This window comes from Vanessa atalanta, chromosome 9 (genome assembly GCF_905147765.1).
Source record: "Vanessa atalanta chromosome 9, ilVanAtal1.2, whole genome shotgun sequence".
NCBI lineage: Eukaryota > Metazoa > Arthropoda > Insecta > Lepidoptera > Nymphalidae > Vanessa > Vanessa atalanta.
The window spans coordinates 3306287-3331966 of NC_061879.1; the positions used below are offsets into that span (position 1 = coordinate 3306287).

General features: G+C 32.3%; 2 protein-coding genes across 2 annotated transcripts; one reads left to right on the plus strand and one right to left on the minus strand.

The window, feature by feature from the left end:
* Nucleotides 1-74: 74 nt before the first annotated feature.
* On the minus strand, nt 75-20635 carry LOC125066395 (cilia- and flagella-associated protein 44). Its single transcript, XM_047674458.1, is given in 42 exon segments — nt 75-125; nt 849-988; nt 1109-1234; nt 1716-1872; nt 2737-2878; nt 3219-3368; nt 4142-4296; nt 4521-4628; nt 4710-4814; nt 5102-5330; nt 5572-5774; nt 6054-6192; nt 6350-6509; nt 6628-6826; nt 7154-7273; nt 7472-7574; nt 7973-8072; nt 8645-8780; nt 9344-9541; nt 9910-10083; nt 10220-10388; nt 10608-10718; nt 11242-11451; nt 11798-11984; nt 12048-12157; nt 12237-12340; nt 12585-12750; nt 13104-13284; nt 13606-13736; nt 13850-13992; nt 14180-14371; nt 14699-14875; nt 15139-15381; nt 16164-16223; nt 16576-16725; nt 17211-17315; nt 17653-17783; nt 18383-18546; nt 18799-18953; nt 19407-19569; nt 20313-20466; nt 20599-20635. Coding segments are annotated over 42 exon segments (6138 nt in total).
* A 2883-nt stretch (nt 20636-23518) lies between these two features.
* Nucleotides 23519-24511, plus strand: LOC125066374 (electron transfer flavoprotein regulatory factor 1). Its single transcript, XM_047674434.1, has 2 exons — nt 23519-23797; nt 23884-24511. The coding sequence occupies exons 1-2, from the start codon at nt 23753-23755 to the stop codon at nt 24091-24093; spliced, it is 255 nt and encodes an 84-aa protein (XP_047530390.1). The 5' UTR covers nt 23519-23752; the 3' UTR covers nt 24094-24511.
* Nucleotides 24512-25680: the final 1169 nt, after the last annotated feature.

Consider the following 25680-nt stretch of genomic DNA (forward strand, 5'->3'; position numbering starts at 1 on the left):
GAACTATCGTCATTCTAAGCTACGAAACACTAAACTAAGTTAAGAACTTCTACATATTAACTTAATAATACTTATTATGTCTTTTTCTTGTCGTCGGAAGAGTCGCGGTCTGTTGCTAGAGATTCCTAAAAAAAATAATTAAACATTACAATTTATTTTCAACTTAGTAAGCTGTTTGAATGAGACAGTGCCGTTCACCACTGACCAAAGACCAAAAACATTAACGCCTAAAAACAATTTAACCATTCCTTATATTGCTAATGCACCATAAAACCATGGAAACTACGATGTGCCTTGTGCCTGTGTATTACGCTGTCTCACTCACAGTTCATACCGAAACACAAGAATTCTAACAATATGTATGTATCTAGATGAGTGGGTGGTACCTTTTCAGATGGACTTGCACAAAGCCCTGCGCCGCAAATTAAATAAATGAAAGTGGTACCAAAATGCTAGTGGTCGCGAAATGTGGTCACACTAGATAAATATATTGTGTTACTAGCTGTTGCCCGCGGCTTTGCTCGCTTTGAAGTTTAATATGTTTCCAGATTAACTTAAAATATTACGTTAATTTAAGACCTCTTTGTATACCACTTTGGTGTAAATTTCACCCCTTAGGGTATAATATCCAAACGCTTAAATAGGCATCTACTTATTTTTAATCACTATTCCAAAAATAAAGTATCATGGTTCTAACTTAAAAAAATGTCGGACTTCCATATAAGCTTTCCAACCCTATTTCACTCCCTTAGGGTGTAAATTTCCAAAATTTCTTAATTAGTGTTTGTCTACTTAATAAAACGTATCTGTGTTGTAAAACTAATTAACTAAAGTTATATCTATATAACCGTATCGACATGGAGAGCGTCTTCTATTTCTTTGTCCAACTCTCGCTTTTCTTCAGGGGTGATCAGTTGAGCGCGAAGACAATCTATTGCCAACTTTACAACGTTCTTTAGTTCTTCCTCTGATGCTTTTACTCCGCAATCTATAATTTATTTTTAAAATACTATAGGTACTCAATTTTGATAATATTATTTATATTTATAAATTGTTATGTGGTTTCTAAACAAAGTAAAAAATTAGCAAATACGAGTAGTAACCTAACCTTTTATATCTTCAACGACGTTGAAAATTTCAATGCGATCGATTGATTCTGGTGTCAGAGGATGTGCTTCATCGACAAGAGACTGCACTAGCGACGTCATAGTTATAGCCATGGCATCTTCGCTTTCTAAATAAAAAATATCGAAAAATAAAATCAATCTAAATACAACACTAGGTCTATTATGCAGTACAGAATAATTTAGTATTCATAGTTAGTCTGTGTCATCGGCAAACATCTTAGAGTAACTAAAATCGCTCTAAAGGGCTTTATTATTAATAATCTTTGCACAGAGTATAATATAATGAAATACAATCACAATTATAATAATTTGACAGAATAGTTATTATAAATGTGATAACACATGTACTGCTGCATAAGACGTCATTCATCATGATTTCTCATATACTTAGCAAGACATCTATCAGTACTATATTTTATGTAAAATATGAAATGTGGTCAGTACCGTACCTTTTTGTCCGAGTGTTATAGTTCGGCACAAAGAAACACCATTATAATCTACGAGTTTATTTTTCAAAACCTCAAAGTTTTGGCTAATTTAGAAATTCTTAATATAATTTGCTTATTACCGAGTAAATAAATTATTTACTTTACTAACCTGATTCGGCGGTATGCAGTAATGTGGCAAGCGCTGGTCCGAGACGATCCTGAAGGGATTGTTTCTCTCCGGCTACATCTTTAAGGGCTACTTCAAGAGACTGCATTATTTCGTGGGTTTTCGGGTCTATGCCTTCCATCGCTTCTACCTATTACGTTACATGTTTAATTTAATTAATAGTAATAATAAAATTATATTTTATAATACACAAAGTATTAATATATAATACGATAGCGTAAATTGATATAGACTCAGTAAAATATTTTAAAAATATTCAATCGAACGCTGCGATGCAACTCATTTCATTGGTTGTCTCGTACTGTCTATGAGAGGATATACAACAGAGCAGACTAAAGTTAAAGGATTCTTCTGCTTAAAAAGACATGCCTTTGTCCAGCAATGTAATCCATATTGCTTAGATCCCGTCGAGTAGCCCACATACTTCACTGACAGTTCAAAAAATTACGCTATCGAATAATTCTTAAGCACATTCTCGTGATCGGCGACCAAGGAAAACATTATTAGGAAACCTACAAATATCGAATGTTAATCTGCCTCATGTGTACAAATCCGCATTAGTACAGCGTGATGCAATAAGCTCTAAACCTTCCAGAAGTGAGTTATCTACAGACTGTTACTTTTTTTATTTAATACAATACGTCGCTGTGAAAATATCGAATTACGATCTAATTTAAATTATAATTTTCACTGGGCACATCGATGACATTTTACACAGATTAAACATGTATAAATTCAATCATGTACTAACTACCAATTTATTAACTACTAGGCAGAATATATAAAAAAATCATTGTTCTTTACAGATATACTCGGTAATTAAAATGGTGAAAAATAGAAACTACTGAGCTTCTTGCCGGTTCTTCTCTAGAATCTACTTTCCGAACCGATGGTAGCTTTACATTTAAAACAATATAACATGACGAAAAGTGCTTTCATGGTACTTAAATAAAACATATTTTGATTTTGTCCATTTAATTATATTCTGACTTACATGTTGTTTAATTAGTCGATCAGCCAAAGTGGCGAGAGCATCGAAGGCGCGCGTCTGTTTCTTGTAAAGACTTGGGTCTCCGCCATATTTGAGTAACCACTTTCGGACTAACGCGTCTACGACTTCGAAACGAGTTTTGGCACTGGAATCACATTCAATTATATTTCCTCGCATAATTATATTAAATTAAAATTGAAATTATATTTATAAGAGTTTAATGGTCACACAATTTAATTAAAGACAGGGTTTAGGTATATCATTAAATTTTATGATTATCAAACTGTTTCCCGCTGAGGTTGCTGTGCGAGAGATCGCTAATTGTGATAAGGTTAGCTAAGAAGGTAATGTCCATTTTACCTGTAATTACACTGGCTCACTTAAGCCGGTACACAAAAATACTGAGTTTAGTGGTAGTCGAGTGTAATAAATTATATTTAATTAATCTTATTTGTTAAAGTTACACTTAGATAGTTATTGCATACCCTGAAACAACTTTTGTCAGCTCAGCCGTCAGCTCTTGCAAAAGTTCCTCAGCGTCATCTCGGGTCACTCGCATCAGATCCAAGCAATCATATAACAGTTTCATCAAATTCACCTCGTACACTATCTTAACTTGTGAGCCCAGAGGAGTTCTGCGTGTGTTCAGAAAAAGTTTAGTAAAGCCGCATTAAGCGTTTGTAAATACTTACAGAGAGAAATTGTCTAATTGGCTATTAAAACTATAGTATTTTTTCATCTTAACACAATGAATTGTAGTCACTACGTTTGTAGAAAGCTATTTATATGTCTCGTAGACAATTCTGCCATCCAGAATAAGTATATTAACGGAGCTTTCATAAAAAAATGAAAACAAAGTATTGAACACGACACACTAAACTAGTTTGAAGTATTTTTCTACCTATCTAAGTACTTAATGAAAATTATTATGCTGCCGAAAAATAAAAACCAGGCACATAAAAATTAACGTAAACTAAAAGAAAGAGATACACTAAAGACACGAAAAACACGTCGTCCTTCACACATCACAATAAAATTACGAACAACGTAATTTAAAAAAGAGCCGAGATGACCCAGTAGTTAGAACGCGTGTACCTTAACCGATGATTTCGGGTTCAAATCCAGGCAAGCGCCACTGAATTTTCATTGCAATTTGTGTTTATAATTCATCTCGTGCTCGTTGAAGAAAAACATCGCGAGGAAACCTGCATGTATCTAATTTCAACGAAATTCTGCCACATGTGTATTCCACCAACCCGCATTGGAGCAGCGGTGTGGAATATGCTCCAAGCCTTCTCCTCAAAGAGACATAGCCTAGCAGTGGGAAATTTACAGGTTGCTAATGTTATGTTTGTATATTATGTAATTCAAAATCAATGAATATTTCAACTTAAATTCAGTATCTTACATAGGAAAATATTTCTGTCGCAACGGTCTCGCAGTCGCGTGTACAATCTTGAGGTTAATTTCCGAGCGATCTGACACAGGTGGCGATAATACAGACATTGTTGAGATCTGCGACAAAGGTTTCAAGCGTAACTGGTGAATTTCTTCTTCTAAGGCCTGCGTAATCAAAATTATTTGCTTTTTTATAAAATAGTATGAAATTCATCACGTCAATACTCTCAATTTAAGGCAGAGGAAATTGCGAATCGCAGCTAAATGCATCTTATGGTCTAAGTTTTACGTTTGTTGAGTAAATTATTCCGTAAGGCATTACAAAAAAAAAACAACATGATTTCTTGTTTATTTGTATCGATATGTATATGCTTTCTTTGTTATCAAACCTGAATTTGTTGCCATTGTTGAGATCGAATAATACGCAGGCGGATGACGTCACGCTGGTACTGTTCAGGTTCGTAACCTCCAGCCATAATAGTCCAATCTTTTGCTTGCTGAATCAATAAATACACATCCTTTTAAAATAATACTCATGGAAAATGTTTTTATTTTTGCCTGTGGTAATTTGATATTACCTTTTGTGGATATACTTCAGCCTGTAGAGCCGCAGCGAGTCGAAGTCGATCAGAATATCGATTCAGGATGGTTAGATATTTCTGTTCCAGTCCACTGTGACGTTCCTGTTATAGTTTTTATATATTATCATACAAGTATTATATCGGGCTTATTTTAATCAAACTTCTTCTAAAAAAGTAGAGCATGAATAGCGACAGGTTTGGATGGGATACTGACCTAGCAATGGGAATGTTACAGTTTTCATCGTCAACCTTTTAACTATACTCATCCCCATTCTTAGAATTAAGGGAGATAATAGGAATATAAGTGATATCAAGAAAATAGTTACTGCTTGTATTATTATTTAAACTAGATTATGAGGACTTATATTTAATGCTGAAGCGAGACTCACTCGCCAGCTCGTGAGCTGCGCCAGCATGTGCGGCAGCACGTCGAGCGCGACGGAGAACTTGTGTCGGCGCGCGAGGCGGCGCAGCAAGTCGTCGAGCGCGCGGTCCACGCGGCGCGGGCGGCCCAGCTTGCGCGTCAGCACATCGCGCATGGCGGCGCCCAGCTCGGCCGCGCGCGCCTCCATCGCGCGCAGGTCCACGTTCATGCGGAACAGGTGGGTGCGGTTCACTCTGAACGATACAGGGTCTCATTCGAATATTATACAATATCTTACTAATTTTAAGTAATATACTAGAGAATGCTGCCCGTCTGAACAGGAAATATAGTGCAAAATAATGTAATTTGTGTGCAAATACCTTACCTACCTATTCCTTTACTTACATAGTCCATTAGTACTCTATCTTATCGGATGATGAAAATATCAGTTTTTTTTTTTTTTACTTAGGTTTACCTACTGTAGGTAGGAATTACTTTTGTCGTTGTTTCTGTTGTTGAATCTCGTCTTGCAATTCCAGTACTCTCCGCCGCAGCTTGCTAAGCATCTTCTCTGGAAATACGACCGTTTGCGACAGTCCCCCGGGTCCAGTGCATCCGCGTATAGCCGAAGCTCGTATCTGATCGTAACGTAGTATCACAACTTGGTCAACTTCGTTCATGCAGCTCTGTTTTTCCATCTATAAGAACATACATATTCATTTGATTTTTTTGAACGTTTATCATTAACTTAACTACTATATAAGTACATATAATGGACTGTTGTAATGCGTAATTTACATGAAGTATTCCAGACTTTATTTGACACATACACACACTCAGTTGGAATGGTTTTGCTATTAGAATTAGTAGTCCTGCCACTGTGCCAATGATACTTTCATTTGAATAATGTTTAATTATTTTCGTTGCAAATCAAGAAAATAAACAACAGGTATCTTAAAAAAAAGCAATCGACGTACCATAAATTCTCTCAATTCTTGTTTCCTTTTCTCTAATTGCGTTGAAAACTTTCTCTTGATTTTGTTATGTGCATCGATGTCTTTCCGCAGGAGGTCTACCAAGCGATCCTGCTCCAGCATTTCTTGTTCATGTTTATGTCTAAATATTAGGAAAATAAATCGTATTATTACAACTAAAATGGAAACTGTTAAAGAGTAAAAATACATTTCGGTTTAAGAAATATGAATAAATGTTTTATTATTTCTAAAAAAGTCGTTAACATTATCCAAATTGTATGTACGTTTAATTGGTTTACCTTGTATTTCTAAGCTCATAAGTCTTATTGTAAATATCAGGATCACAACCCTCTGGACAGATGTTCGGATCTAGTCTTATCGGTCCAATATCTCGGCTGTCTAAACTGCCTTCGTCTTCTTCTTCACTTGAAGACGAACTGGATTCGGATTCAGACGATTCTGTTCAAACCAAATAAAATATGAATTATTTCATAACACAAAGTGTATTAAGTTTTTTTTTTTTTAAATAGATAGGTATTATTATTAAATATTTATATATCTGTATTATGTTCATTACCATCTTCATTTCTATCGCGTGGGGGTCGATATTTCTTCTTAAATATTCTTCGGAGGAAATCAGCGAATTTATTATCTTGCACTAATTTTTTGAATTGTCTCTGTAATTCCTGACACGCCAGATCGAGCCGTTCCTTTTCCGCTTTGTGTTCTTCAATTCGACGCTCACAATCGATTATCTGGTCATTTACATTTCGCACCTACATGTATTTTAAGGAATATAACAATTAATATCTTGAATTTCATATCGCTATATAAAGTCGTTTGTATTCAGAGAATCGGGTTATATATTACTAACTTTTATTAATCCTTACTTACAAAACCGAAGAACCTCAAGTAATTTGATACGATAAAAAGTATTGAATACAATTACAAAATTAATATTTCTATATCAATATAAGGCGACTTTATTATTAAAGGCGATTGCTTATAAGCAAATGAGAGAATCATACTTAAAAAAGGTGCAAACAAAAATAATTGTATAGTACGATTATAGCGATTTGTCTGTACATAAATAAGTTTAATACCTGCATCAATTTAGCGTAGACCCTCTCTGCTAAACGATCTTCGTGAGCCTCAAAACGGTTTAACACAGTCATTTCCCTGTGTAACTGGTATAGATGCAGTTCCAGTAATTGATTTTTCTCCTGTAATATTTCTAGTTATTATGTTTTTTATTGCACTCCCAAAACTAAAACTAAAATGTCCGGATATCTTTAAAGGTTGCATGAGGTGAAAATATGTGGGAAATATTCCAATATTTTAGGATTTAAATTACAATTATGATCTTAATCAAAACATCATCTTAGCAACAATATCGACAATTTTTAGCTCTTGAAAATTACCTGCACACGTATACGTTCTCGTTGAAGTTGTCGAAGCCTGGAGTCGAACTCCTGAACCAAGATGTCAGCATCCACTATCAGTACGTCTTGCTCATATAAATGCCTAAATAATGAGATATTGTTCTAGATGTAGTCTTTTTGTTTATTAACATCAAATATATTTAAGAAATATATATACGACAAGACTGCTCTGCACCCATCGCGTTAAAAAAATCAGACTATTTGCTGATGTTGACATAGCTCGCCTGTATTTTAGTTATTTCCACAGTATAATGTCATATGGCATTTTACTCTGGGGTAATGCAGCCGATATTAATACCATTATTGTATTGCAGGAGAGGACGATGCGTGCAATTCGTTTTAGATAAAGTTATGTACGTAAAAACAAACTGTTAAGAAAAAATCAGTTAGTTATGTTATGTAGGTAAACTTCAAATAATGGTGTTATTGACTGGTTTATTATTCAGCTAATTGTTAACGATCCTAGTGATAATCGTTTACCTTTCAATTCGCCTTTCTCGAATTTCAATTTCAATTGGAGATGATTCTTGGTCTTGTTTCGGTTTCAAAAGCTCCCAAGATGCAGTGAGTGGCCGGGATTCTATACGGAAAATGTAACTTTTAGCATTTATTTCATTTTTATAGTAACCACCTCGTAGTCAAAATAAGTAATATTTAATGATGTCGATGATTTGAATTTAATTTCTTTATTTTGAATCATGTATGCATACATGAACCCTGGAAACAGGTTTTGTTTGTAAATTCGTTTGATTCGTGTCTCACTTAAGAGGATCAAGAGCTTCGGGGCTCGAACTGTTTACACAAATTCTCTATGCAGATTACTAATATTCTCTCTTTACAATATAGGTACACCGTGGCCAAACTCCCCATGCTTAAAAATCTCAACGAAATTTTCGTATCTCGACGGGGAACCGAGTTATGATAAAAAAAAACTGAATTTAACCATTTTTTCTAGATGGCGGAAAACCCACAAGGTTATTTTGGTCGACAATATGAACTTAAGCTTTTCTAGCCCCTCCCCAAGTAATATCCAAAATTTGGCTTACTTGGTTCATTTGCATTTCTAGCCCGATTTTTCTGACGTAATGAATGGACTAACAGTATAATTCTATTTTAAAAATAATGTATTTAAATTGCTTATTTAATATTTACCGGTTATAGGAACGAAGCGAGCAACTCTCGGCTGACGAACTCGCTGTTGTGGATACATCATAGATCGTCTTCGTTCTTGCGGTTTTCGTGCTGTAGTCGCACGATGTCCAGCCTGAACTGTGATTTCAGGTTTTATCTAAAATTTTATAATCTCATTTTATGATCAAGTATAAGTTTTTATTTATGTAATTAATTATTATGAATTAGATAAATGTTAATCTAAAATATAATATAATGCTGGGCAAACTCGTCCTCTCCTTTTAAGAAGGTTTGTGACTTATTCAAGCACGTTGCTACGATGTGGGTTGGTAGATGTGCACGTGACGTGAATTCACATCAACATACGAAAGATATCTTGGTTTATCTTGGGAATTTAACGATCGCCTCCTGGTTATTTCTATTCATATTCAATATATGTAAATAATAAAATTGTCAATAATGACCCGCTGAGATTCTTTCGCCGGTTCTTCTCAGGTCATGGTATTTTCTCTTCCGAACCGGTGGTAGTGTTTAATTGGACTATCAATAAGTAAGTGCTTCTATATTGAATAAAGGAATTTGAGTTTTATTATTATTTACATAAAGTAATGCTCGATCGAGCCAGAATTCTTGTAATTTTAAGTAAATTTTATATTATTATGTTCTACCACAAAGCCGTCTCAGTTCTCATCAAATGTTGAAGTATGCCAACTAAATTACCTCAAGATTTTTTTCCGGAAACTCTAGGTTGTCATCAATGATTGGCACGGGGGGCGGTTGATTGGCAAGTTTGTGAGGAATTTCGACCCGTATTTCTGCCAAACGCTTCCCAATTGCTTGCATTTTTTCAACTAGTCTAACTTTTTGCTCTCGTAGCTTCAATACCTTCTCGTTAAATTCTCGCTTATTATCGTATATCTAAAAGTAACGTCATCATAATTATAAATAATAAATATATTGTGTCAAGTTATTACATACAACTTGAAAAATTTTGGTACACTGGTTCGTTTGTCTTTTGACGTTTAATTTTGGATTGTTGGTCTAATTGCTGGTTTATAAGGCTTCAAACAATGAGGTTCTGTTATAGGGCCTTTGGTTGGGCCAATTAAAAGTTATTAAGTTTTTTTCGAGCATTTATTCAATTGATCATTGTTACAGGCGACTCTAAATATTCCTGTTTTATAATGCTTTTTATTAGTTTAGGGACTAGCTAAAATGTCTTGACTATTTGTTGCTTTGGATTGACTTTTAAAAGCAGATAAGGTTGAACTCGTAGTTAAACTCACTTCTTTACGTGTAAGACAGATACGAAGCTGTGTATTGTGACCTTGTGGCGCTACGTAGTCAGGTTGTGTTTTCAAAACGCGATTACCAATGGTTTCTTCGGCTTCTTTTAAAGCATCTGCAGCGCCTGGAGGTAACGCATGAGAATCTGGTTTTCGCGACAAATGTTCTTGCCACTAAACGAAACAAACCAATATATCTTTAGATACAATTGATACGACGTGACATTATTGATAAATTACATACCATCAAATCAAATTTATTAAAGTTTTAAACTTATAAATATTATTTTTTGAGTAATACTCAACATACCTCAATGAATTGAATATGATGACGGTTGAGTCTCTGGTAATAGTTCCGTAGTGCTTTCTTCAGAGGATGAGGTGGATTCGGCGGTAGGCCCAGCAAAAATGACGCGACGCGAGGAGGTCCTAATGATAACTTCTTAGCTACCGCTTTCTGAGTAGAGGATTCTGCTCTCCTAAATAGATAGTTTTATTCTTTGAATAACAATTGCTAAATAAATATGTACGCGTTATTAATAATTATAGTATTCTGTTTTACCTTTTCTCTCTCTCGATTAATGCAAATAGGTCTAAATTCCTAATGTTTGCGTGTAAAAAAGAGTTAAGCACAATGATTAAAAATAATGAAATAATAGTAACGGGTAAAGGAGTAATGAAATATTTTTTCACAGTACCGTCCGCGAAGTGATGCTTCATACATTTTCTGATGAACTTCTTGAAGTTGGGCAGTGAACGCCTTGGATAGATTTTTCTGTCGTAATGGTCTTATCATAATTTCGGGATCCCTTTTGCATATAAACATATTTTAATTATAGTTCGTTTGCGTGTTACAATATAAGCATTGGAAACGCAAGAGAGTTTGAGCTATTGATTGAACTTACCCCGAACTACAAGAATATTATCAAAATTTAGAGTTTCAAATCTGTCGAAGGGAATAAAGCCGTTTAAAGTTATTTAAAAAAGTATCGATTAATTTATAATGACTTCACGTGATTCACTTCCAGCCAAACTATGTATCAGTGTATTTGTAAACATAGAAAATTGTTATACATATAATGTGATATATGTATAACAATATACTTGAATATTGAAGAAGATTGAATGAAACTTATGTCGTGTGAATGTTATAAGTTTTATACATTAATACTGTGTCATCAATTCATCATAGATGGCCACATAAAACGCAAAACTAATTCAAATCATCTAATGAAAATTTATATTTAAATCAGATATCTTTAATATTACCACAAAACAATAAACAAATTAAAAGTACTTGATTGACCAATCAGATACCGGGATATGACTGACCTGATAGCCTTTAAAGTGAACGGGAACACATCAAGTTGTATGATATTTCTTGAGTACATCTTGTGCAGAGCTAAGTCTGAGGCTTCTAGCTGATGTGCCAGCTTACGACGAGTGAGCGCTTTTGCTTCTTCCAATTCCTGCTCTTGTACCACAAGCGGACGAGGGTCCAGAGTTACATCCATTTGTTGTGAATATGGTAGAGATCGGTTCCTGTTAATATCATCAACTTATAAGCAACCCCTCTTTAGGACGATATAACGTAATATTACTAACGTAAACTTTTTAGGACGATATAATAATAGCGTCTATGAATGAGATAAGTCATTCAATTCTTAAATCGAAAGTGGATAAGGCTTACAATCGAATTTAGACAACAAATTTCTATTCAATAACGTGATGAATGATGTGATGATGTGTTTAATTTAAGATGTGTTATTATAAAATAAAAAAGCGAAACTATTTAATAGATTGATATAAACGTAACGTTTGAAAAAAAATCTACTGAAAAACCATTTACGTTGAAAATCATCAGTCGAAATGTATGTAAAATACCTACGCTTTAATAAGTTTAGTGTATTCAGCGGTCAACTCCGCGAGTTGGTCGCGAACACGTTTTTTGTGAGCGTTGGCTATCGATATCATCTTGTCGTACTCTTCCTTTTGTTTGAGTTGCTCATGCGACATTAGTTCTCCGTCAACAGTACTGGGTTCTTTAATCTTTTCTACTTTCTATAACAGCAAAACTAGTATTATAAAAACTATATAAACATCTATTACATCTATGTCTTTATTTACGAAGAAAATACTTACGGTAGTTTCTTTTTCTGGCTCAAAAGAAGGGAAAGTAATTAAAGGTTCCGAAAAGTTAATAATGAACGAGAAAATATTACCATCTCGCCCACTTGTGTATAAATATCTGAAAATATTCAGTGACTATTTTATGATCTGGATTAATATATATATTTTATAATTATATTATTTATTTTATAACTTACTTGTTATCAAAACTAAATTCCAGACAAGTTATAGCTCCCGTGTAGCGATCATGAATTGGAAGATAGTAATAATCAATAAAATCTATTCTTGGGGTCGGTTGATTCTGAAACACAACAATAAGAATAATAGTCATTTCTTAAATAGTATTGCCACAGTCTTTACAAACGCCTCGTTGTCTTTTTAGAGAAGGTTTAACACTGTTGCGAATTGGCCAATTCACATGTGGCAGATAATTACTCTACATATTCATTGTTAATAAAATTGAATCTGATAATTTAATAGTTCTCGTCTGGATATCAACCTACATCTTGGATTTTTACGTGTGTTTTAATTCTTACAAAACTCACCTCTTCCTTCGCTAATCGTCTTCCTTTGAGCTTTTTAAGTAGTTTCTGCTGTGCCATTTTCCACGTCAAGTAATGGTATTCTGGCGTATCTTCTTCTTCAAAAGGCATGCGCACTACGCGAATGTATCCTGAGTTCGTTCCCAACACGAGATAGCGATCCTCACAACTTGGCATTAAAAAAACGGTATTTATGGTCATAAATCAATTAATCATAAAGTATATTTGAATATTAATTTATTTATACACATGCATTAAGTTAGAAAGGAATTAAGGAGTTAAATACTGATTTCTTACTGTCTATCATTATTGATTTGATATTGTCGATCATTTAAAAAACATTTACAAGTAAATCTACTACAGGTAACTACCCGCTATTCATTTAGTGTTTTTGCTATACATTTCCCCAAGTAAGATCTTGAAGTAAAACGGTATTTTAGGTATTCCCGTCGAAAATTATTGAGCTTTAGATTACCATCACACTTCGGCATTATATTTGGTAAAAAAAATCTGAACACATACATGAACTTTAAAGTTGTAATATCATCACACCAAGCGCCAGGGATAGGTCCATATTTTATTATCTTATTATTTCCAGGTCTGACGAGCAACAGCGCTCCAGTATGTTGTTGCACTATCCATATACCTTCATCGCAATACTGAGCCCATGTTATGGTAGTACCCGACTCATTTTCACTCTCCACTAAAACAAGTCTTATGTTATTTAATTTATACTTTATAATGAATTATTTTTTTATCATTATATAAAACTACTTTACAATAAATATTATATTTAGAAAATGTTTTTAAATGCTTAAAATTATTTTCTGAAATGAATTCCTTTTTTTGGAATAGTCTAATGTAATTTTCTTAAATTGAAATATAACAGACTGGCAAATAATGGGCCACTGCATGGTAATGGTAAACACTGTTAGCTATTTAAGTTACCTTCCTTTTGCGTCAAGGGAAGATAGACAACATTCACTAGGAGTGCTTTGTGAGATATTTTAGAGCGTAAAGTTACCTAATTGTATTTCACCAATATATTCTTCTTCTTCTTCATCTTTATCTTTTTCACTTTCCTCTTGAGCTTTAAGAGCTTCTTCATCAATACTTGCTAAATCTTCTTCGGTCGGGAATGGTCTATTACGCATGCTGAAATATTTTTTTATAGATAAAACTTTTTTATTTTATTTGAAATTCCTTCTAAATTTCATCATTAAGCATCTAGAATATAATTAAAAAAAAAGATTCCTCTCGATACTTACTAATATTTTTTTACAACTATTTCTTCAGTTGAAACAAATTCTTGTTTAAAAGTAGTGATTTCATTGTATTTTTTTATAGGGATATCTGGCAGCGTAGCTTCGATAATAAGTCCAAGTTCACCACACAGAAGAAGAACACGTTCCTTCAATTGACGCATTACATTTACATTTTTATTTCGTCTAAATTTAGTACAACTTAAAAAAGGAAAATAATTAACTCCAACTTCAAAATTTATAAATCTGAAGTAGTATTTCTTATAAACACTCTACGTATTATAAATAAAATAAAAATACTGCTCTATTTAATTTCTGTTAAATCTTCCTACTCACTTCATTTGGCTTCCAAGTCATATAAGCTACATTGTTAGGAGTTTGTATAAAACCCAATCTATGAAGCTTAAAAGGCGTTCCTAATTCCAAATGGTATAAAAATATCGTGCTGTCATCTCCACAGGTCACAAGTAACGTTCGCTGCTCATTTATTGTTATTTGCGTTAAGGACTTAGAGTGTGGTTTTAACAACTGAAAATTAATATTCCATAATTTGATTTATTGCCTCAATTTTTGGAAATTGGTATCTGTCAGAATTTCAAGTATGTAAGTTTAGAAATTATATGTTTTGATACAAATTTGAGAGGCAAATTGGTCAATAAAACCAAATTGTTCATCTTTGGATTTTAAGACATTATATACAAGACCTTAATAGGACTACAATGTGGTGGAAATGAAAAAAAAAATAAAGAATTAATTCAAAAAATTCAAAAAGATAGAAACAGACGCTTGATAAAAACATACGAGTTTGGAAAGAGTTAAGAGTTATTTAATTAACTTAATATTTTCAAAACTAACCGATATCAGATCTATGACGTCAGCATGAATAGAGTCTTCACTGTGAACAGTGAGATCAGAATGTACACGAACTTCTATTAACGTTGATTGCGCCTGAAGACGCTCCGGATGAATAAGCAGTGTTCGCATGATCCCATCAGCAAATCCGACCAATATTATTCGTGAAGTTGCATCGACCTGATAAATAAAACATGCTAATTCTTATCTAGTCTCGTCGAGATATTATAAGATATATAGACATCAGATACTAGATATATCAACATTTTTAAATGTTTTTTGGTGATACTGTAGTGTATTGATATATCATGATATAATGTTAAATAATGAATACAATATATATTGCCAAAGTTAGATTCTATGCCTAAAATAACTAAGTAATAACACGGTCTTCTTGTATTTTATTGATATTTAAATGTAGATAGAGAATAATAATAACTTACGTCTGATGGAGGATAGAGCATACAAGTAATGGCTGCCTGGAACTGGTACTTTGCAAGCAGAGCGTGAGTCTCAGTGTTATATGCATGCAACGCTCCGTCACATCCAGCGCTAACTAGTATTGGACATGTGCGTAATGCAGCCATCGCTACTATACCACTGGCATGACATGTCATAATCTTTGTATGATTACATTGTAATTTGTCTATTTCTATATCAACAGTCCAGATTCCACCATTGGCATCCTAAAAGTTTTACTCAGATTATTTTTCTATTTGATCACCTTTAGTTTTGCTCATAAGATGTAGGTAGTTGATGTAGGTAGTTAATGTAGCAATTTTATGGCCTTGTTGATTCCAAAGCCCTGAATAAAAATACCGTGTCGGGCCTAAAAAAAGTTACTAGGTTTTTCCAACAAAAAATCTTAAAACCAACCCGAAGCTTAGAAGTTGGTAGTGTTTATACCGATGTGCATCAAAAAACACGTACAGATAGTGTGCCTGAGTTTGCACAAACTTTTAAATTACAATATACTAGCTACCAGACCTAATCAGTCAATTTGTACGGGTAGAATAAGGGTCTAGATAAAATGTCCATATATAATAATATCTCTATTAGTCGGCGTAATTTTTTTCCGCCAATATCGACAATCATCATTATATTTCGACCTATTCATAAAAAATTGTAATTAGTTATACACCTAAACCTTCTTCATGAATAACTCCATCCATTGGTGAAAACCATATAAAATCTATTCTAGTATTAGTAGTAGGTAGATTTTGGGTTTATCGGGTACAGACAAGGCAGGAGGACTTTTTTTTATAATATCTAGTGTTCCTGCAGAGTTGGCTATTATCCGTCAGGAATGACTGCCATGGTAAGATGGGAGTTATATTTGCTATGGTAACCTGGCTGGGTAAGTTATTAAAAAACACAATTTCAAGAATTTTCAAAGACTATTTAAATTAAAAACCTTTACATTTGCAAGATACTAAATAATGGGTATTTTACTTTTTTTTTTACTTACTTGAGCGTACCAGTACATATCATGTTGGTGCTTCAAGCACATTATTTGACATCCTGGTACCTGCAAATAAGTAGACTTTGTATAACGAGGTTAGGTTCAAATATATACCATTTAAATATAAATATGCAATATATTATAAGCCTAGATGGTTAAGTGGCCGAACACTTAATCTTGACAATGGATTTCAAGTTGGAGCCCGTGCAAGCATCATTGAATTTTTATGTGCTTATAACAATTTAAAATAATTTATATTGAGGTTTTGCTGCATTGCATATCAAGCAAAACGTATCTGAGCAGCAAATTGGAATAAGCTCCATTCGGAGTACGTTAAGAGATAAAGAGACCTTTTCTCAGCATTGGGACATTTACAGTCTATATATCGAAAAAGTCAAAAAATTAAAAAGTATATTACATAAGTTTCAGCAACCGGATTCAATTCTACGTATGGATCGTCTTCAGGTGGATCAGCTTGGTCTACTGTGTCCCAATACCAAGCACGAATATATCCGTCACGAGCGATTGTGGTGACTTCATCACCAGCCGGGCTTAACATAAATTGTACCTGAAATATTATAAATAATAAACATATTACACAAATAATAAAAAGAAAAGAATACCCTGCCAAAAAATGACGTACAAAAAGTACAAAAAAATATAACTATCATCACTCGTGATACAAGGTTTCTAAGAATATATATTACAACTCAACCATACATCCAAATTTGTTCGAAAATTAAAAATTATGGGGTAATAAAAAAATACTCACAGATACATGAACCCTGAAAACATTGCACTCTTTTTTTAGACACACGTATAAAAATAATATCATCATCGACATCATAACCAATTTGTTCACAACATGTAATTAATTTATGAAGTTCAGATAATAAAAAAAAAATAATTTCGTTAGTAAAGTTTTTTTTTTAATATTGTATTTTAATTAAATATAAATAACATTTTTGTTCGTAACATTTAAAATTTAGATTTTCATTAAAATTGCGTTACAAAAATCCTTAAATTCTATGAATTTTAAAAGAGAGTACAAACGATTGGTGCTTTATGGCAGGTTTTTCTTCCACGTTGAGTAACTTCCAATTTAACTAGTCCAGCCTCCCATACGAGAATATTACCCCACTCGCAACCAGATAGTATCTGGAATCCATTTCAAAAATCAAAGCTTCATCTTCTACGCAATTTTTGTTCCATTATCTTGTTACTATTATATATATTTTAGTATTTTATAATATTTCTTACGTATCAAATATTTCACGGAAAAACACCAATACTTAGTATTTTCGCGTTCCGGTTTGAAGGGTGCGAATGACTACAGACGCAAAGGGATATAATATCTCAGTTCTCAAAGTTTTTTTAGTTTAGTTTAGTTTTTAGGTTTGACAATAAAATACTTGATTAATATTTCTAGAAGTGGTAAACACTTATAATCAGGTGGATCATTTAAAGCTTATAAATAAATTATATGTTTACACACTTTCTCATCGGGCATTGGATATACACCGAGCACATCGCAGATTTCTGTTTTACCGAATCGGCCAAGTTCTCCTTTTAATTTAAGTCCCGTAAAAGTATGCGCCATTTTCCAACATTTAATATGCGCCGCTCCTGTAAGAGATATTATTAAAATAGAATTATCATGTGCTGATTGGAATGATACATTCAAGAGCATTATAATGTCATAATTGTATTGTATAATTAATTATACATACATCATATACCTACTTATGATTTGCATTTAGTATTTATTTATGTATTTTTAAGAGGTTTTAAATTCTGTCTAGGATAGCTGCGATGATTCTACTTTTTTAATAAAATGATATAGTGTAATGAGCTGAATAATCAAGTGGGTGAGTGGGTGGATCAATGGTGATGTTTTAACCTAAGATAGCGGATTAATTTCAGGAGAGTACTACAGAGTTTTCATATGTTAAAGTGTTTAGTATTCATCACAGAATCTGCCTACTCATACTGTCGAATTTTGGTGTAATAATCTGCAATTCATAGCTCCTAAGTAATTAGTAAAAAGGCAATGTCGTTAGATAGGGTCGTAGCGAGATATTATAGTATATGAATATTATAGCCCAATGGGACTGATAGACCGTAAAATAAGAGCGATCAAGCAAATCATCTCTTCAGGTTTATAATATTAGACTAGATATAAAGCATAAGTAACAGGCAAAGTACCTCGTCGAAGTGAGCCTCACCTGCTGTTGTAAGTTGGCCTGGGCAGTACGGCGAAAACATAACAGTATTAACATCGAACGAAAAAGCACTCGTGCGCAGAAGAATTTTATGTCGTTTCCAGTTCCATATCGTCAAGTTATAATCCGGTTCCTTCCCTACAGACGCTAGGAGCTCGCCGTCAGGACTATTTAGGAAAAAAAACCATGTAGTGTAGTTATAGTTTAATATTGTTAGCAATTATTAATAAAAGCTACCTGAAATAGATGGTAAATTTTTAATCAATTGAATGAGAGATTATTAAAATCAAATGTCTAATTTATGCACTTCAACTATTATTATAATGTATTTAAAGTTTATTTTTACCATTAAAGATCTATTTGTTAATTTCTGTTATTATTATTTATAATGTATGGAATAAATAAAGCTATATTATTACCTGAAATCCAAGACCGAAAAAGCATTAGCTGTGCCGTCGCGTAGAACTGCATCTATTTCCATTTGGGGCCAGGTGTAAAGTAGTATTATTGGATCTCGCTCACCTTCTCTCCCTTCCGCGATCACTATGCGATAATTTGGGTCTTTTCTGTAAGACTAAACAGAACGAAACTGTCAACTTTTTATTAATCGTTAATATTATTTATTTTCACATATAATATTTTGTAACTTATAACTACACCTTTAACTCGATTCAATATGTTTAATATAAAATAAAATTGGCCACTAATTCGACGTGGGCGTTTTATATTGGCTGTATAAAATCTGGTTGATATTACCTAGTGGCCAGAACACTTTAATTTCAAACTCATGGATAAAAAAATCGTCATGTCTCAAATGAAATTCTTCTACATGAGAATACACCATCCCGCTTTAGGGTAACCTCCTAATTTTCTCGTTGAAAGTAGAAAGCTTTGTCCAGAAGCCCATTTGCCCATTTATAGGCAGTTACTTTATTTTTTATTTCAGTTACGTTGTTCGAGTTCTATTTGTTATTATATAAATTAGTCATAACTAATATACGGTATGTACTTGCACTTAATAACCTACCGTCAATGCCCCCACGGAACCTCCTGTGGAACTTCTTCGGAACCACACCTGTTTTGTATTAACATCCAAGAATGCAATGATGCTGCCCGCAGCCCAACAAACCACCGAATCATCACATGCGCATATATTGAAGTACTTTTGGCAGTTGTACCCATATGAATGTCTTAATATTAATAGGAACACATTATTATTAGTTTATTAGAGCAGTAGTTAGTATTATTAGAGTATTAAGCATAATCATTCGAATTAAATACGATAATTTTGATAATGAAATTATTATTATTTACTTCGATGCTTTTGTTACTAAAACAACATATAATATCGTACCAACTAATATTTCAATATTTCATTTTGTAGATCATATAATTCTATAATGTTAAATAATAGAATAAAAAAACATTTATTTAAAAATTAGCATTAGCATTTTTTTTTTAGCATTAGCAGCCCGTAAATGTCCCACTGCTGGGATAAAGGCCTCCTCTCCCTTTGAGGAGAAGGTTTTGGAGCATATTCCACCACGCTGCTCCAATGCGGGTTGGCGGAATACACATGTGGCAGAATTTCGTTGAAATTAGACACATGCAGGTTTCCTCACGATGTTTTCCTTCACCGCGGAGCACGAGATGAATTATAAACACAAATTAAGCACATGAAATTTCAGTGGTGCCTGCCTGGGCTTGAACTTGAAATCATCGGTTAAGATGCACGCGTTCTAACCACTGGGCCATCTCGGCTCAGATTATTATATATTTAAAAATGCTCTTGCATATTTCTACATGTGTTGTGACAACGATAAAATGATTGTTTCAGAGTCCCAGTAGCCGAAATTCAATTTTTAATATTATTCAATTCTATACGTTGTAATTACATTTTTTTTAACATTAGTATGGAACTGGCAAAGGATACTCAAAATCAAATAAATTAAGGGGTATTGTCGAATCCAAACTATTTACGGCACCAGATAGAAAATCATCAGGATCGTATTCAGTGAGAATTGATTCGTCTTCCACTGACTCTTGTTCTACTTCTTCGGGAGCAGCTTCTTCTATAATTTCTTCTTCTTAATAATTAAATGAAAATTACATTAATAACATTCAATAGTATGTTTTACACATTATTTAATTCAGTGAAATAGAACATTTATTTTTGTTTACTTATCTTTTATTATTATTTATGAAAAAAAAATAGTTACCATTTCCAAATTCTCCTATTATTTCTTCTTCAGCCATTTTAAATATTATCTCAGGAGATTAATATAATATTATTGAATAACTATATTATGTTGCTAAGTAACACCAAAATACGTATGTTTACATTTATTTTTTGGTAGGGTAATCTTATGAAATATATGTTTATGGCAACATTATATTTATTACAAAATAAAGTATATTAGTACATTTAATAAGATAATATTAATATAATTTTTAAATCCGATATAATTCAAATTAGCTTGATTTATGAGTAAATAATTAATTATTTATTAGTAAACCTTCAAAAAACATATTATTATTTAACTATTATTTCACTTTTTGACGAAATAATCGTCCAAAAGTAGAAATAACATTTGTTTATATCTTACTGGTAATGATAATGGGGTGAATGGCGATGTGATTAAGTTATTCAACGTATTGTATATTGAATTGGTTTTAACAATAAATCTGAACATTTTCAGATCTCTAAAATTAAACACGATACCTTATTTTGTATGTACAGTCGGGGTAAGAAATGGTTCGTCACCTTAAGCTCTATTTTCGTGTGCTCATTATGAGCGATAATCTGCTTTACCGATTGAGTATGGCATATTGCGTCGGAATGTCATAATAAGTCGCATCTAGCAAAGAGTAAAATAGCGTTTAAAAGCTATAATAATAAGAGATAGAGTAAAATAATATATACTCGCATCCAGTAAGCCTCAAATTGTTCCAGTCGGCTGTCGGTCGTCGTCAATCGGGATGATAATTACCAACTTTTCACGAAACCTCATATCCCTTCGTGAATGCTCGTGTAACATTGGAGATTAGGACATTGTCTCTTATAAAAGAGAGTGCATAGTAGTAATGCTACTTCTTACTAATATTATAAACGCGAAAGTTTGTGTGTATGGATCTGGCTGATTTCTCTAAGGTATGGATGGATGTTTGTTACTCTTTCACGTAAAAATGACTAAACAGATTTGGATAACATTTTGCACACAGATAGAATATGTTCTGGAATATAGGACACTTTATATTCCGGGAAAACATACGGGACGGAAGCAGTAAATAAAAAAGTACAAATAAATAGTACAATTTATTCATTTAAACAAATTTTATACATTTAATTAAAAATGAGTATATCCGCCATTCGTAACAATCACAGCTTGTAGTCGCTGTCGCATTGATCCAACAAGAGAGAGCGAGAGTATATGTCGATTCCTCTGAAGCCCTCCCAGACACTTCGGTAATGTTCTACGACAGCTGCTTTGGTTCTATCGCTATTATTTATCCACCGCTGCTTAATACCCATAGATTTTCGATATATCCGCCGCTTTTGCAGGCCAACGAATCACCACCACTTCCCGGTGCCAATGGAACCACTCATCACACATTACATTAACCGTCGCTTAAAATAACGGCCGAATAATATTACAATCGTTTTTATTCTAAGATTGCAAGATATGCCAATTAAGATATATCTACAAAATAATTTAAATATTGTATTGACTGATTAGGCCATAAAAGAGTTTTTATATTGATATGACACTAGACGTAGTCCAAAAATATTACACTATTTTGAACCAAGATATCATACTATGTTAGTATAATTTTATATGCAGTTATCTGTTTAGTGCTTTAGTTTCAAAAGGTACTAAGAGTTTACGACTTGATAAAGGAATGAATTTGAAAACTGAGGGCGTGCACCCATGTATACGGTGGGGCGCCGTTTGCCGTTGCACGGCAAACGGCGCCGCACCATAGACATGGGTCCACGCCATTATTGTGTTGTCAGTTGCATAGTGCTTCATATTTCCTTTTAAAATTATCTCTATCATGGTTCATTATATAAAGGTATGGATTTACCTAATATTTTCAATCTTTTCAATCAAGAAGTCAGACATGCATGCATTTTCAGGAAAAAAAAAATACAAGAAAATACGAAATAAATTAGTTTCTAACTATAAATAATTATTAAATATAAACAAAGTGCGCATGTATATAATAATGCCTTTTTTTGACTCACTAAGTAACAGATGTACGAATTTATTAAGAATACAAATAAATTGATGCTTTCAACAACAATAGCATTCGATTAACTGAGTTGTGGTCAATCAACCGTAACTTAGTGCGCCAAATCGCAGTACCGGACCGGACTGCGTGTCTAGTAGTATTCATAATATTATATTAGTCAATGAAGTCTAAACGAGGCTTAAATTAGTTAATATTTTGTATAAAATATGCTCGAATAATTTAAAATAAATCATTTTTATGAAGTAAAAAACACATGATTTGTCCTGACATCAATGGTTTAAAGGATAAAGATAAAGAGTATATAAAGACGAGTGGTCGAGTGCCGCAGCCGCCTGAACAGATACATAAAATGTTTGTGTGCTACCATACTAAATTAATTTACCGATAATTTTGGTATAGTTAAGTATTTATGTTTTATGATTGATATCTTATTAGATATAATATTTGGTACATCGTATTAGTGTGGAATATATTTATTCCACACTAATAAGATGTATCTAATATTTCATAAATTGCTAGTATAAATAAAACTTATAAATGCATAAATAAGTTCAAAATATTTACTTCTATTTTATAGATTTGTCATCTTAATGATCATACCTACTGTATGATCATTAAGATGACAAATTGAAAAATGATATTAAAGTAAATCAGATATTTATAAAATAATTTCGTGAGAATTTCTTCATTAATTATATTTATTTAATCCTTGATTTTTCTCTATTAACCCCATGGTTTCTTATAAATCCTAGTTGATGATAAATCTTCTGATATCTGTCTTGTATAAGTTATTTTACACTTGATGATGCGCGATGACATACGTCAGTGTCATGCGACAAACTGACATTAATTGCTCATAACGACGACAATTTTAGCAAGTGAATTTGTCATTACATTATGATAACAGTCTTCATGTCTGTATGACAAAAATATAGGTTAACAGAAATACTGTCAAATATTCTTAAGAGATGAGAATCATCTTTGATGTAATTGCCTGCTAGTACTGGTAGTCGTATCCACAGATTACATTTTATATACACTGGTTTGCTAGTTTGGACTTTAAACTTTGATCAGAGTTTTCCTCTGATATATATAAATCTTATTAGAATAAAATCAAAAATGTCACAGCCACAGAGAAGGGCGGTTTTGAACCTTTACAAAACGGTGGGTTAAAATGATAACGGTGTTTATAAAATGTAAATGTTTGTTTACTATAATTTATCTTCTAATATACTTTTTTATTATTATAGCTGTTATTTTTAGGAAGAGATTGGCCACAGGGTTATGAATTATTTAGAAAACGTTTACATAATGTTTTTCTTAGAAATAGTGAGGAAACTGATTCAAAGAAAATTGATATGATGTTGAAACATGGTCAATTCGTCGTTAAGGAAATAGAAGCTCTTTATAAGTTAAAAAAGTACAGAGCAATGAAACGAAGATATTATGATGACAATTAACAATAATATATTATGTTTCACGGTATGTACATCTTGTTTCTTAAATATGATTTGAAATTCATTCATTCTAAATGCTGCATATTTAAATTTATACAAAAATAAAATTAATAATAAGGTAATAAAAGGGATTAGTTTTAAGGTGTCAATTATATCAATAAAAATATATGCAAAATAATTCTTAGAAGTGAAAAAAATATATAATTTTAGATTTAAAAAATGTGATAGTAAATAAATGCATGTATTAAATAATTTATCTATTATAATTGTTTTATTAAATATATAAGGGAAAGAAATAGACTTTTAGTTTGTTAATTTTTATACATTAAATGTGATATATGTTGGCTACAGATCATGAGCATATGTTCAACGTTCTATATTCAAAAATTTTAGAATGTTATGAATTAAATAAATAAAACTAAAAACATCTATGTATTTTTGTATTATAGATTTTTTTATAATTCACAGTACATTATCATTTTAAACTAGATTAAATAATAACAGTTTACTAAAAGATGTCTAACTTTAAATAAATCATAACAATATTATAAGACATTTGTTTTATTTAACTGGCGAGTGATATGATATTTTTGTTGATGAGTTTCATGATTTTATCATTATGTACATATGATTCCTGACATTATGAATTCAGTTATATGAGAAATCATCACTTTTTTTGGTTGATAATCACTTTATATTTAATTTTGTTAAGATAAAAATACTGATTATCACAAATACAACATTTTTGTCAAAATACTTTAATAACTGTTTTTTTTAATGTCCTCAAAGGCGAAGAAAATGTCACATGCAATTTTTTTTATTGAGATAGAAGAATATATCTTCATTTGTATTTTTTATTAAATATAATTTTGTATGGTTTTGTCACTTGTCACAAAATTTCATAATAGAATATAAATTTATTTCAGTTAGAATACAAATAATTTTTCTCATCAGAGAAACTTAATATTCATCCAGAATTTTTCTAGTAAAATAATTATATTAATATAACTATCGCCTCAATTTATTTTCTATATTGTCAATATTTTACTGCTTGTTCGAACAGTTATGTCGAGCAACATTTGAGTAATTTTTACGATTAAAGGCTTCAACAGATGCAAAGCAGCATATTATTTCATCCGATTAATTAAGCTTTTCTGATAAAATAACAGGCAAATAAGTTATAGGAGTGGCTTGCAATGAATCTGTTGCATAGTGCTATAATAAGTACAATCTATAAGTACATTAACATTACTATATTTATTGATAAATACAGTATTTAAATCACAAGTCTACATGTTTTGTGTTGGTGCAGTTTTATATACTTGAAGCCCCACTTCATATATCCTACTCCTAGATGTGATCGTGAAATTTAACATGTGATTACATTATATACATCATAACATACACGTTTGAGATCAACAACAGTCAAGCTTTAGCTAAGTAGGTATAGAAGTATATATTTCACACCGAAATGAGAGGATCCATTATTTTCTAGTTATATAAATTTAGTTTTATATTAAAATAATAGTATTGAGAATAACCGTTAAGTATATAGCAGAAAGCTTATACACAATGACAGGTTATGTATGT

What these genes read in the sequence shown, in the direction of transcription:
- LOC125066374 (XM_047674434.1), top strand. Translation starts at nt 23,753, where the DNA reads ATGTCACAGCCACAGAGAAGGGCGGTTTTGAACCTTTACAAAACG. An exon ending in TTTTGAACCTTTACAAAACG is followed by an intron (nt 23,798 to 23,883) that starts GTGGGTTAAAAT and finishes TTATTATTATAG; the next exon opens with CTGTTATTTTTAGGAAGAGA.